The 13,225-nt window shown below is 36.9% G+C and overlaps 2 protein-coding genes across 4 annotated transcripts; one reads left to right on the top strand and one right to left on the bottom strand.

The window, feature by feature from the left end:
• The first annotated feature begins 615 nt into the window (after nucleotides 1-615).
• LOC111777327 (zinc finger CCCH domain-containing protein 62) lies at nucleotides 616-4,127 on the top strand. Of its 2 annotated transcripts, none has more exons than XR_002812385.1 (8): nucleotides 616-839; nucleotides 1,006-1,123; nucleotides 2,135-2,196; nucleotides 2,281-2,332; nucleotides 2,422-2,527; nucleotides 2,711-2,809; nucleotides 3,243-3,337; nucleotides 3,539-3,630. XR_002812385.1 is itself a non-coding variant. In XM_023656868.1 (8 exons), exons 1-8 carry the CDS (start codon nucleotides 644-646, stop codon nucleotides 3,876-3,878), a joined length of 870 nt encoding a protein of 289 aa, XP_023512636.1. In that variant the 5' UTR covers nucleotides 616-643; the 3' UTR covers nucleotides 3,879-4,127. The 2 variants fall into 2 exon arrangements, 1 of the variants encoding a protein (XP_023512636.1); XM_023656868.1 differs by lacking the exon at nucleotides 3,243-3,337 and adding an exon at nucleotides 3,760-4,127 and having other exon boundaries at nucleotides 3,539-3,656.
• A 2,174-nt stretch (nucleotides 4,128-6,301) lies between these two features.
• On the bottom strand, nucleotides 6,302-10,802 carry LOC111777325 (CDPK-related kinase 5-like). 2 transcript variants are annotated; one of them, XM_023656866.1, is made up of 11 exons: nucleotides 9,931-10,802; nucleotides 9,585-9,715; nucleotides 9,443-9,484; nucleotides 9,126-9,234; nucleotides 8,343-8,421; nucleotides 7,969-8,265; nucleotides 7,690-7,802; nucleotides 7,497-7,604; nucleotides 7,352-7,414; nucleotides 7,104-7,271; nucleotides 6,302-6,872 (listed from the first exon to the last, which is right to left on the bottom strand). In XM_023656866.1, exons 1-11 carry the CDS (start codon nucleotides 10,510-10,512, stop codon nucleotides 6,732-6,734), a joined length of 1,833 nt encoding a protein of 610 aa, XP_023512634.1. In that variant the 5' UTR covers nucleotides 10,513-10,802; the 3' UTR covers nucleotides 6,302-6,731. The 2 variants fall into 2 exon arrangements, with proteins under 2 accessions (XP_023512634.1, XP_023512635.1); XM_023656867.1 differs by lacking the exon at nucleotides 6,302-6,872 and having other exon boundaries at nucleotides 7,139-7,271; nucleotides 7,357-7,414.
• Nucleotides 10,803-13,225: the final 2,423 nt, after the last annotated feature.

The following is a 13,225-nucleotide window of genomic DNA, read 5'->3' as shown; positions in this document are numbered from 1 at the left end:
AACATAGTCGAGACTATAATTCTTTTAATAAATATTATTGGATGGCACGACATTTTAAAAAAGTAGGATGAATTTATATAAGATTAAACAATAAAAATATTTAATCTCTGTAAATTAATAAGAGTAATATTTTATAGGAGGATCATGTGCGATCAAATTTTGATGGTGAATGAATGATGAACTCGTATTTATGAAGAATTGTCATTTGATTTTCATGGGTGAAATGATTTTTGTAACCGATTTAATAAGCCAACGATTTTAGGAACCAGATAAAATAGGGAGCTAAAAATATAATTTTTCTTTTAGTTAAAATTATAGTATTTATCTAAGCTTCCGGTAGAATTTGATACTAAAAAAAGTGGATGAATTTGTTGTATGATGAAAGTCCCACATCGACTAATTTAGGGAATGATTATGGGTTTATAAGTGAGGAATACTAAATCTATTAGTCATGAGACTTTATGTTTAAAGTGGATAATATCATACCATTGTGGAGAGTCGTGTTCGAGAACTTAGAATCTTATAAATTTGGGATTAAAAATTTTTAGCCGTTGGATCAATATTAATTAAAATTAAAACTCTATTATCAAAATTATTGTTTTTCCCTAATGTAATTACCAAATTATGTTTCCTCCGCAAGGAAATGCCTGAAAGGGGTAGCAAACGAAGAGTCATTTATCTCTCGTCGTCGTCGGAGGAGGACGACGAAGAGGAATCAGACGAGGAGTACGATGATGAAGACGATGACGAAGGGGAATCGGAAGAGGAGTTTGATAATGGATGCAGCGACAACGATTGTGATGAAGTTCTCTCCCAGCGAGTCATCCGCTTTCTTAAAGGTACGTTTCTTCTTTTTCCATTGATAATTCGCCATTGTGTTGAGATTCGGGTTCAAAGTCGAAGTGTCGATTGAGAGAAATGAAATCGATGATTAGATAGGTTGTTGGGAAATTCATAGGGTATTGGATCTCTTAATTATCTGATTTGAAACATGTTCTGTCGCAGAGAATAAAAATTTAGATTCGTTAACACTTAATGATTGCAAAGCTTATTTACGGGAGAATAGGCTAAGAATAGCGGGGACTAAAGCCGTCTGTATTCAAAGACTCCAGGAACATTGGAGGTACGTGGATTCTTCATCTTTAAACTCAAGATACACATCTTAATATTGCGTTCAATTAGGAAATTTATGAAGTTTCGTCATCTAGTCCGATCGCTGAATATTTGAAATTGTTAGTACTTTTTCATGGTGGAAATCTGCTATGTACTCATCTATGGAAGTCTTCTGATATTTAGAGAAGCGACTATTGAGTGTTTCGGTAAATGTGGATTGTCACCAATTATGATTCTATACACTTTAATAGATGGAAAACAGAAGATTTTTAGATAATTTTATGTTGTGAAATTGAGTTTTCCTTGTTCCTCAACGGATTTTGGAGCCTTTAACTTCTAGTTCTGCATTGATACATATCAAATCATATGGCAGCCAAACATAATTTGGGTTTGGTACTGTTTACCATTTGTTGCTGGTAAATCTTGATTAACTGATCTGTATTCTACGTCTTCCCTTCTGTTGTAATCACTTTGGGTCTCTGCAAAGTTGCACCATTATATAGAAGTTATTAAGCAAAAAGGGCGGAGATTCTGAAAGAATAATGTGCCATTTATTCAATTCTTCACAAGGAGTTAAATATACAATAGGTATTAGGCACAACTTGTGATATCCCACATCGGTTGGAGCGGGGAACGAAACATTTCTTATAAGGGTGTGGAAACCTCTCCTTAGTAAACACATTTTAAAACCGTGAAGCTAAAGACGATACGTAACGGGCCAAAATGGACAATATCTGCTAGCGGTGGCTGTTACAAGTGGTATCAAAGCAAGGCACCCAGCGGTGTGCTAGCGAGGACGCTGGGCCCCCAAGGGGGTGGATTGTGAGATCCTACATCGTTTGGAGAGGGGAACGAAACATTCTTTATAAGGGTGTGAAACGTCTCCATAGTAGACACGTTTCAAACCATGAAACTAACGGCGATACATAACGGGCTAAAGCGGACAATATTGTTAGCGGTGACTATTACACAACTACTCCTAACAAAACATCTTGGCTCTCTTCTTTTTCTCCCAACTCAGGATGAAGGATGGAAATGGTGAAGCGCACTATCCAAGGTCATCCTTTGTTGTCAATTGTACTGGTAATTTCTATATACATTTGTCATAGTATTTTCTTTGATCACTCTTTTAGTGGCTGTAATTATTCTATTAAAACATCAATGCAGGTGATGTTTGTAGGGGAGATACTGTTTTGTTCACTCAGAAAGTTTATGCAAAGTACTCAAACAAGTTTCTCTTCCACCACTAGTCTTGTGTTAGATATTTTAGATTTGCACTCCTAATTCTTGTAGCTTAAATTTTAACAGGTTTGATAAAGTAACTAGGCGTGGAGGGCTTATAGGGAAGAGAACTGTAGCAGGGAGGGTAGTGAAGGAAAGCTATGGTGCAAGTAAACAGCAGCATACTTTTACTGTAAGGCTGTTTTTTCTGTTCTAGCAATCATTTTCTCATATCGTAATTCAAATTGGTTGTGCATTATTAGTATCATACTTTTTAATATGCTCAATATGTTTACATCTAATATTCATTTGCGATTCATAAATATTTTTTCATTTGCGATTCATATTTCCAACGCTTGTGACTATAACGTGCTAGGTCGAAGTTTTATGGAGCACGGGAGTTCGGAAGTTACCCCCACTTTATCCTCTACTTGTTAAGGGTCGAAATCTCTATAAACTAAGAACTTTCAGACGGGTAAGTTCTCTACATACATAAATATATTTTATTTTCATACAAAGCATTTGAGTTGTGGGGATTTGAACTGTGGATGAAAATTTTAAATCAAATTGATTTTTTTAGTTGAACCATTGCTGGTGGAAGTGTACGTATGTAGATATGAATTTAGTAACAGAACAATGCTCATTGTGTCTTAAATTCTCAAGCATGAACCAAGTCTGTAAGTTTGGCTCCAAGATATCCATCCTTTCCACATTTGTATAAAAGAGCTAAAGTTCTAAGAAATATGATTGCTATTGTATCGTCACCTGAGTCAATTGATGGATGTCATCAATAGTTGACCTTGTTTGATTGTATGTATGTATGATTTATGATTTATGAATTTTGTGATAGGGATATCTCACTGATCAAACATGTATGGATGAATAGAGTATGTTTTCCTATGTTATAGGTGATCGATAAGAATATCTCCCTAGCAAAACATGCATGAGCGAACCAAACTAAGATTAGGGTGGTGGAGCTAGAGCAGATTATACGTTGACATAGGTCAGTACGTTCTCAGTAGACCTAGCACCTTAGGATCGTGAGCGGTGTTCATGAAAGTGGCGTTTGGCTCCAAGATATTCATCCTTTCCAAATTTGTATAAAAGAGCTAAAGTTTGTATGTCAGATCTTGTTTCTGATCATAAATGCAACCCAATGACCAATATTGCTTTGTTTTCTTCATTATTTGTATGTTTTACTCAGCTTTGGAATGATGAAGCTGAAAGAGTTCAAGTTCTAGCAGAGAAGCACAAAAGAGGTGCGGCTGCTCGGGGTGTACGAGCATTGCAGAAAAGGAAAAGAAAACTCGTACAAATCGGAGGTATAATTGACAACCACTACTCCCCAAAACATGAAAAGGAGCTTGCTTGCTGCAATTGAATAAAAGATTGAATGTTACCATATTTTTGTATTGTAATGTCCAGGAAGTGGAAAGAATCAAGGACATGTTCAACTTCCAAGACAAGCCTTGAACAGTAACGGGAGTCGCAAGAGTATGCGTTCAAGGGACAAGAACAATGCTGTTCGTAGACACCCAGCGTAGGAAGACAGAATGGACATCGAAAAATATAGTGGTCTGCTCTTGAGCTTACAAATGGCCTTTGAACTTGCGTTACAAATTGCTCTTTTAAGTTTGAAAAGGAATCAGTGAATAACTATTCAAATAATGTAACCAAAATTGACTTCAAAGTAGCAGGAAAAGTCAAAACAGGCATTTAGGTTCGTTTGTAGATGTAATTAGCCTTTACTTTCACGATATCTTGTGATAAAATAAGGTTTTAAATGAATTTAATTAGATGTAAAATGGCTAAGATCAACACTATCTCATATATTAAGTTCGTATTATGTTTTCAATATATTAGATGAATGAGTTGTCAAGTTAATTGATGTCATGAGTCGATAGCGTAGCTCACGAGTACTTTCCCACCTCAATTGGTACTTGAAAAAGGAAAAGGAGTGAATACTTGAAAAAGAAAAAGGGACGAGTATAAAAATACTCATCAAGCAACGAGATGAGTATAAAAATACTCATTAAGCAAAGGAAAGGGAGAAAGAGATGAGTATAAAAATACTCAGACTCTCATTGCATCCATTTCCTAATAAGTTTTCACGACTTTCTCTAAACTCTAAGAAGTTCGGACCTATCCCTTACAATAATCTAAGCCTTTATGCAGGTCTCGAAGTTCCTAACGGTTCATCATGTGTCATCTGCCTGTGTAGTCCCTAATCCCCTTTCAAAATTGGTTAACGGCGTCGCAACGTCAGCTTTGACCTGTCAGCTTTGACCTGTTCATACACTCAATAGAAGTGTTCGCCCTAAACCACCTATCTGTGTAGTCCCTAATCTCTTCTAATACTGGTTTACAGAGTAGTGGCATTAGCCTTGACCTGTTTCTACACTCAATAGGAATTCTCATCTTAACGCATACTTGTGTATGTCCCAAGTCCTACTAGGACTGGTTTACGAGTTCGCCCATTTCTACACTCAATAGGAGTCCTCGTTTTGAGTTAGCTACCAAAGTAGTCCCAAGTCCCTTCCAAGACCGATTTACGTGTTCGCCCGTTTCTACACTCAATAGTCACTCAAGTGGCGTCGGGATACTATAAAGATTCTTTAGCCTTACTCAGATGTTAGGGAGATTTACTAGGTTCTTAGTGTATCTAGTTGTTTTAGACTACATCTCATGTTCCTAACCAATTCCTGGGTGCACTCATGTCTAGAACTCTGATCGCCGCTCACGATCCTAAGGTGCTAGTCTATTGTGAATGTATTAACCTAGGTCAACGTATAATCTACTCTAGCTCTGCCGCCCTAATCTTAATTTGGTTCGCTCATGCATGCTTTACTAGGGAGATATTCCTATCTATCACCTATGACATAAGAGAACATATTCTATTCATTCATACATATTTGATGAGTGAGATATCCCAATCAATCACCTCATGCACAAAATTCATAAATCATAAATTATACATACAATCAAACATGGTATCTATCGCTTGGAACACATCACAATATGTCGTCCTCTATTCTAATACAATAGAAGACATTAAAATAAGCATGTATCTCGATTTCTCGTTCTATGCATAATTTCATAATTTTCATAACATGCATGTCTACTCTCATCCAAATCATTCATTCTGAGTTCTAATCATACATATTCTAATCATATGAGGTAAGATAGGCTCGCATGCTAACTCATCCTAACGATTCCTACAAATATTACTTGCAACTATTTAACTTTTGAATTGATTAATTTAATAGCCATGCCAAATAGAATATCCACTTAATTACATATCTAAATGTAAAATTACAATATATATTTTTTTCGACTAAAAAAAACATAGCTTAATTGGTGTAGGCATCCACTCTCAAGAGATCGAAAGTTCAAATTTCCACTCATTAGTGTCTTCAGTTTATGAACTCATTAGCTATCGAATCGAAAGCTTGATTTGACAAATTTAGTTGAGAATATATCAGTTTTGATCTATAACAACTTGACGCTCGAATATAACCACAGGATGCAGTCAGCATGATGTGACTTGAATGGCCTCTACTTGTTGTTTCCAGTCAATCTGCACCCTCAAAACACAACACTTGATCCTATAAGTGCAATGGGCAAAAGCAAACACTCTCCGACAACGGAGAAAGAACGAAAAACGAAATCGGTGAAATTAGGTCGATAAATTAATGTAGGAACACGACGAAGAAGAAATGGATGCAAGAACGAACATTAAAACACACCATCAGTCCTCGCATTTTCGGATAAAAGTAGAATTTATAGCGTTTGGAACTCTGTGGTAAGACTAAAATGAACATAACTATAACTACATAGGAATAGAGTGAAGGAAAGCTGTAACAGCCCAAACCCACCGGTAGTAAATATTATCTGCTTTGACCCGTTACCTATCACCGTCAGTCTCACGATTTTAAAACAAGTATGTTAAGGAGAGATTTTCACACCCTTACAAGAAATTCTCCGTTTTCCTCTCCAACCGATATGAGATCTCGATCTCTAAGAAGCATTCATCAATCAAGACTATTGAGTGGAAAGGAAGAAGAAAACCTCACAATTACAACCCAGAAGTTCATGTCTGGATATGCAAGTGCCATCCTCTGAGAACCCTGGGGGATTATCTTCACTTGCAATTGACCACACACTTCTGATTCAAACCTATACAAATACAGTGAGAAAAACTCCAACTCCATCTCCTACATTTTCACTTCACTTACCAATGAGGTCGGATCGTCATCCTTGTTGCGAGTATCCACAAGCTCCGGCCATATCGAAATCGAAGTATTTCTCGACTAAGATCTCAGAGCTACATAGCTGAAAGGAATCCGGATGGAGCAGCCAATACTTTTGATGAATGTTCAACATTTGAGTTATAAGCCTTATAATGGTTTCATCAGAGTTCGACTAGAAGGTCCATGTAACAGTTTGACAAACCCGAGGAAGCTCAATTTTCCATCGGTATGTCGAATCCAATCGTGAAGAACGGTATGAACAGGCACAGAAGGGCTGAGGCCAAGTTCCTGGAATGGCCACAATACCATACATTAGAGTTTACAATACCATAGATTTGCATGTGTAGTTTTGGCTTACAAAGGTTGTGTACGAATTCTACGTAAATCTCAATAGAACGGAATCACGTCGAGAATTTTAGAACCACGTGTTTGAAACCATTTATAAACTACTTGAGTATGATTTGCAAAATAAGGAAACTGATGCACAGACGTTTCATCACACAAGCATATCAAACATACCGATGCCAGTTCCTCTATAACAATGGCTCTGTTTCCATCCTTCTCAAACAGATCGTAAGCACATCGCGCATGTTGCTCCCACCTATCGAGAGCCTCGAGTTGATGGACACTTAGTGTAGCTGCACAAAACTCTTCAAAATCCATTCTCCTATATTGCAATGCATTAAGCTGTCACACAAAAGCAAAGAAAACCATGAGCAATGCGAGGTTAAAGGAAATTGAATCAAGAAACTAGTTGAGAACAATACCGAACTCAATAGATCCGGTATCCTCGATTCCTTTATAGTATTCGATATGTTTTTCGTCAAAGCCTAACCATAAGTAAAAGAGAAATCAACATAACCAACATGAAACCATTTTGAAGAAAACCAAAGAGAAAAGAAGGATATAAACCTCTTTGATGTTTTCTATGCTTATGGTGCCATTTTTGCTCGGTTCCAAGAGTGAAAACTGCGTCTTCAAATAGAATAGCTCGTCTAAAGACAACGTTCTCGACACAGCCTATAACAAAAAATCTTTAGTAAACAAAATAATGGGAAAACAGCAGATGAGTATGCAGGAAATCATACAAGTGCCAGAAACAAACCTTTAAAGCAGCTTTTCGAAGAGATGATGACCGCATGTAAATCTTCATGAGTTTAAATATTAGTATATCAAGAGGAGATTTTACATCCAGAGAATTTTTAATCCATGGATGACCTGTGTTAAAAAGATGAATAAGAGGGGAAATTATGAAAGAAAGGGGACGAAACCCGTCTAAGATCTTGTGTGACGGCTTAGTAGCACGTAAAGAGAACACGTAGCCTAAGTGGAACTCAATATTCAACAAGAAGAAAAACCAAGTTTCTTTGTATAATGCACGTACTTAGAGCTTGAGCAGCAGACATCCTTTTTCGTGGATCTTTAACTAATAGTCGTTTGACAAAATCTCTTGCCTCAGAAGACAGAGAAGGCCATGGCGACTCGTCAAAGACGGGATCAGCTTTTAGGACGGCTTTAAAGATGCCAGACTCCGTTCGAGCCCAAAATGGACGACTACCACATAGAAGAATATATGCAATTACGCCTATACTCCAGACATCTGCCTCTGTACTGTATGATCTATGGAGGACTTCAGGAGCTACATAGTAAGCACTACCAACAATATCATTAAGCCTTTCATCTGCCAAAGAAATTAAAGAACATAAACTAATATTCAAGTTTTGGAGTTAATCATACTGAAACTAAACTAAGGAAAACCTGGCTTCACAAAATCTGATAATCCGAAATCGATAGCCTTCAACAATGAATCTTCGCCCTTTGAAGTGAAAAGGAAATTCTGATCCACCAATAAAGTGTGCTTAGCCAAGAGTTCATGAAGTGGAAATGTACCAGAAAAGAAATTACATTCACTCTTTGGACTTTCCCTTCTGGGCTTCCTCTCAAGGTTTTAAAACCCGTCTGTTAGGGAGAGGTTTCTACACCCTTATGAGGAATGTTTCATTCTCCTCTCCAACCGATGTGGGCTCTCACAATCCACCCACTTGGGGACCTAGCATCCTCAGTGGCACACCGCTCAGTGCTTGACTTTGATATCATTTGTAACAGTCCAAGTCCACTGTTAGCAGATATTGTCCTTTTTGGACTTTCCTTCAAGGTTTTAAAACGCGTCTGCTAAAGAGAGGTTTCCACACCCATATAAGGAATGTTTCATTCTCCTCTCCAACCGATGTGAGATTTCACAATCCACCGCTCTTGGGGGCCTGGCGACCTCGCTGGCACACTGCCCGGTGCCTAGCTCTGATACCATTTGTAACAGCTTAAGCCCATCGCTAGCAGATATTGTCTTTTTTGGGCTTTCCCTTCTGGGATTCCCCTCAAGATTTTAAAACGCGTCTGCTAGGGAGAGGTTTTCATACTCTTATAAGAAATGCTTCGTTCTCCTCTCCAACCGATACAAGATCTCACAACACCAATTGAACGTCTAATCAAATTCAATATTTTAAATTGTTTATACAACACAAACCTATCTGTCTAACTTACCTCAGGTTTGAGATCCCGGTGAACCACACCCTGAAGGTGGAAAAAAGCTACAACATATAGTATCTGTACCATTACAGCTCTTGCATCCTCCTCTGTATACTTACCACCCCTAAGTAGTAAAAACAAAATTCAAGAGAACATCAGTAGATTAATCATAAGTTTACCAAAGCTTTTATGGTTCAAGAAAATCCTAAACCAAAAAGGTACTAAGGATTCTTGTGATTCCAAAGAATCCAGCTATAACCAGGAACGTAGAGCTTTCCTCCTTTTCCCAATACAATATAGCACGTATTCGAGACAGCATTAGATAAGAGTACCTCGATAGAATTCGGTCTAAAAGTTCTCCTCCTTTACACAACCTGAAAATGTATAACTCATTTAGACTCATCCAAACATTAAAGTCATGAAAGAAACTTCTGCAACAAAAGGGATATTATATGATAGTGTGAAGAAACTAACTCCATTACTATATATACGTTGTCATGATCCTCATATGCATCATAGAAATTTACAAGATTTTTGTGACCACTCAAAGATTTTAATATCATCACTTCCCGTCTGACATCCTCGATTGCGATCGCAGTAGTCATCTACCAGTACAAATACAAGCCAAACAATTAGGAAAACGTAATATAGTGTATGCTTGAATCATGATAACTAGATCTAGTTTCAAGTAGCAAAGCACTTCAAGTAATACAAATATGAACATGGTTAGTAGAAAATTATTTGAAACAGAGAAAAGGAAAGCCTGAAGATCCATAACCAAGTTCATATAGATCATGTTAACTAGATCTTAACAGAGCACCTTGGACTTGGGAATGATTTTGATAGCCACTTGTTGGCCCTTAAGTTCGCCCTTCTTGAACCTCGCAGCACAAGTGTAGCCAAAATGCCCTCTCCCAACCTCTTCTCCAACCTCATATTTACTCGCAAGATGCTTCGGAAACCCGAAATTCTTATCCAAACCAGTAGCGCCTTCCGCCTCACTCCCCTCAGGGATCGACGCCTCATTTGGCTTCACCGAGCCGTGCCGCCGCGCTAGAACAGCACGAATATGCTTCGCCGGCGATGGAGGCGGAAATGGCTTTCTAAAGAACCGCTTCGGAGTCGAATTAGCACTCGCATTCGCTGGAGATCTCGCCGGAGACTTCTTCGAAAACAGGAAATGAGCAGGGCTGGGACTGTAAAATGAGAAAAACGGCGATTTCTTCACATCATCCGTCTCATGGCGGGCGTTTCTCCTATCCGCCGTCTTCCTCTCATCTCCTCCCGCGGCGGAAACAGAGTTTGGTTGAGCGGAATTATGCCCTACATTGGGCGTTCGTGAACCAGATTTCTGAGAGAACAGATCAGAATTCGGGGAGGGTTTGGAGTTGCAGAGACCCATCAGACACCTCCCCCGAGAAACGAAGAGAAAGAGAAGATCAAAGGGAACAAGAAAATGGAAATTGAAAAATCCGAATGCTGAATGAAATCATTTGTTGGGGATAAGAATGAATGGATATTTGAACAGGATTTTGGAAAGTTCATGAACTCCTTCAGAGATTCGGAAAGGGAAAACAACTCACCAACCGGAATCTTGATTTGTCTCTGATGATTGGAAGTGTTCTCAACACTGAGACAGAGAGAGTGATCCACACAAAATGATAAAACGGAAGCGACGTCGACTTCACTTTCTGGTGTCTAATTTAATATTATTTGTTTTTATTTTATTAATAATTTTGTACTATGAAATTCAAATTTTTAAAAGTTATTACCTCAATATCTGACGTAGAATTCATCTGCTTACGTGGGGCCTCGATAGCTCAAGCTCAGTCGCCACGTTTCCTCCACGTGGCATTCATTTCTCACGGTTTTTTTTTTCTTAATTAATAAAAATAACCTTAAATTTGTATTAAAAAAATATATATACTTAAATAATGTTTTAAAAATATCCATAAATTTTAAAATTAGTATTAATACCTTTAAATTTTATAAAAAGGAAAAAAAAAATCTTATTATCCATATATGAACCAAAATCATTTAGGAAAGAAAGTTCATGAGTATTTTTGAAACCTTGTACTATCATAAGTATTTTTTAATTTTTTAAAAATGTTTATAGGATTTTTGAAAAGTCAGAATATTTTTTAAATATTTTTTTAAATTATTTCGAAAAATTTAATGATATTTTTGAAACAAGCATGACTATTTCCATTCAAAACTAAGCGTAAAGGCAATTTTTTTTATTTTTTTAAATAATTTTACCATTTTTATTTATCCATAATAAATGTTACATTAATAACTTAAATTTTTTATACTTCAAATATCATATATTTATAAATCATGATGAATCACTATTCGTAACCTTTTTAAATGTACGGTAGAGTTAGATTAGATTATAACTCTATTTTCAAGTTGTTCGGGTGACCTAACCTAAAAAATGTCAACTTGCAAATTTAATTGATTTTTTTTTTTCAAAAATTTAACCCAATCTATAAAAATAAAAAAATAAAAATAAAAATCTAACAACCTAAGTTTGTCGGATTCTCGAGTCATATGAAAACTTCTAAAAAAAAAGTTTTATACCGGCGGGATTATTAACGGTACCGTTTTTGGAGAATGTCAATAAATTCCAAAATCCATTTCGTTATCCAGTAGCGACAACGTCTTTTTTATTGGAACTGCAGTTACCCCTTTGGTTAGGTATTGGAGCAACATTATCGATTGAGAAGTCCCTATTAAGTCTTTTTTTAAATTGATTCAATTGTGAAATAAAATATGACGACGCGTGTATCTAGGGAATAGTTGCTTCAAATTACCCTTAGATACAAAATTTTTTATTTATTTTGAGTGTACGGATTTCGCATACCATACATACCATACAAAGAGAAAGAGAAACACAATATGATATGTTACTACAAAGGTTGGAGCAAGTATACAATTTGTGGCCATTAATCAATACTCACAACATAGTCTCATCATAATTCTTCGCAACAATGGCTCAATGGCTTTGAGAGAATCATTATGGGCTTTCAAATCACTCAATTCTATGAAGAATCGAAGAAGAACGGGTGGTACGATTTTCATGGTTTTTATTCCGATTTTCCTTTAAATTCGAGAGTTTTTCTTAGAATTAAATGCTAAATTGTTAGTATGTTGATATTCGAGAGATTTTGCACAAGTTTTATGAAGGAAGTCGGAGTTGATTCGGATTGAGAGGTGGCATGCCCATGAACGTCAAGAAGCGGAAACTTTTTTGGTAAGTTTTTAGTTTTTTTTTACTATCTTTGGGCTCGATTATTTCTAATTAATTAAAATTTATGAGAAAAATACCTTACTAAAGAGTCGAATATGCAGGTAACAACACGTGGAGAAAGATTTCAGAAATTTTGGAGCTTCTAATACACGAAAAAGCTAGCTCGAGAAGGCATGCGTCATCCAAATAAGTAACCACACGGACTTTAGGCAAGAAATACTTGTAGGGATTGGTAAGACGTGCATGTCAACATTCCTTACTTTAGGTAGATAGAAAATGCTTGTTAAGGACTTCAGAAGGATGTTTTTGAATGAGTATGTACGGTAAAATTATTGTTATGATCTTAGGTTGAGATTTTTGAGAAACATGTTGTTTTATGTATTATGTTAAGTTAGAAAAAGAATATGCACAACTAAAGTACGAGTTGGGCAATATGAAAGAGTATGTTATGCATGATGTAAAAAATTACCAATATACCCCTACGATGAGATATGTGATGAATGTTGTTTTATATGCTTCCCGTTGTATTAGAAAGGAGGATGGGCTATTGCGATCTGTGCTCCGGGTGATTGATGTATGTTATCTCCCCGTTGAGCTCGTTTGCTTGTATGTGTGCATGATATAGTATGTGTTATCTCCAGGTGTTTGACTGTGTGTTATCTTTGTGGAGTGTGTTTATCTGCACATTGAAAGGGTGTTATAGTTAGGTTGCCTAGATGTTGACCTTGGTCGGGATATCCAGTAGACGGAGCACCTTAGGATCGTGACCAACGGTTAGAGAGTCTAGACCTTCGTGCTCCCATACTAAGAAAGATTCAAGGATTCAAAACAGAGTAACCTTTTGCCAGAAGCCCGCGTTTAGCCA

This window comes from Cucurbita pepo, chromosome LG16 (genome assembly GCF_002806865.2).
Source record: "Cucurbita pepo subsp. pepo cultivar mu-cu-16 chromosome LG16, ASM280686v2, whole genome shotgun sequence".
NCBI classification, from domain to species: domain Eukaryota; kingdom Viridiplantae; phylum Streptophyta; class Magnoliopsida; order Cucurbitales; family Cucurbitaceae; genus Cucurbita; species Cucurbita pepo.
Note: the sequence above shows the minus strand (reverse complement) of the source record. Positions and strands in the feature narration are given on the sequence as shown.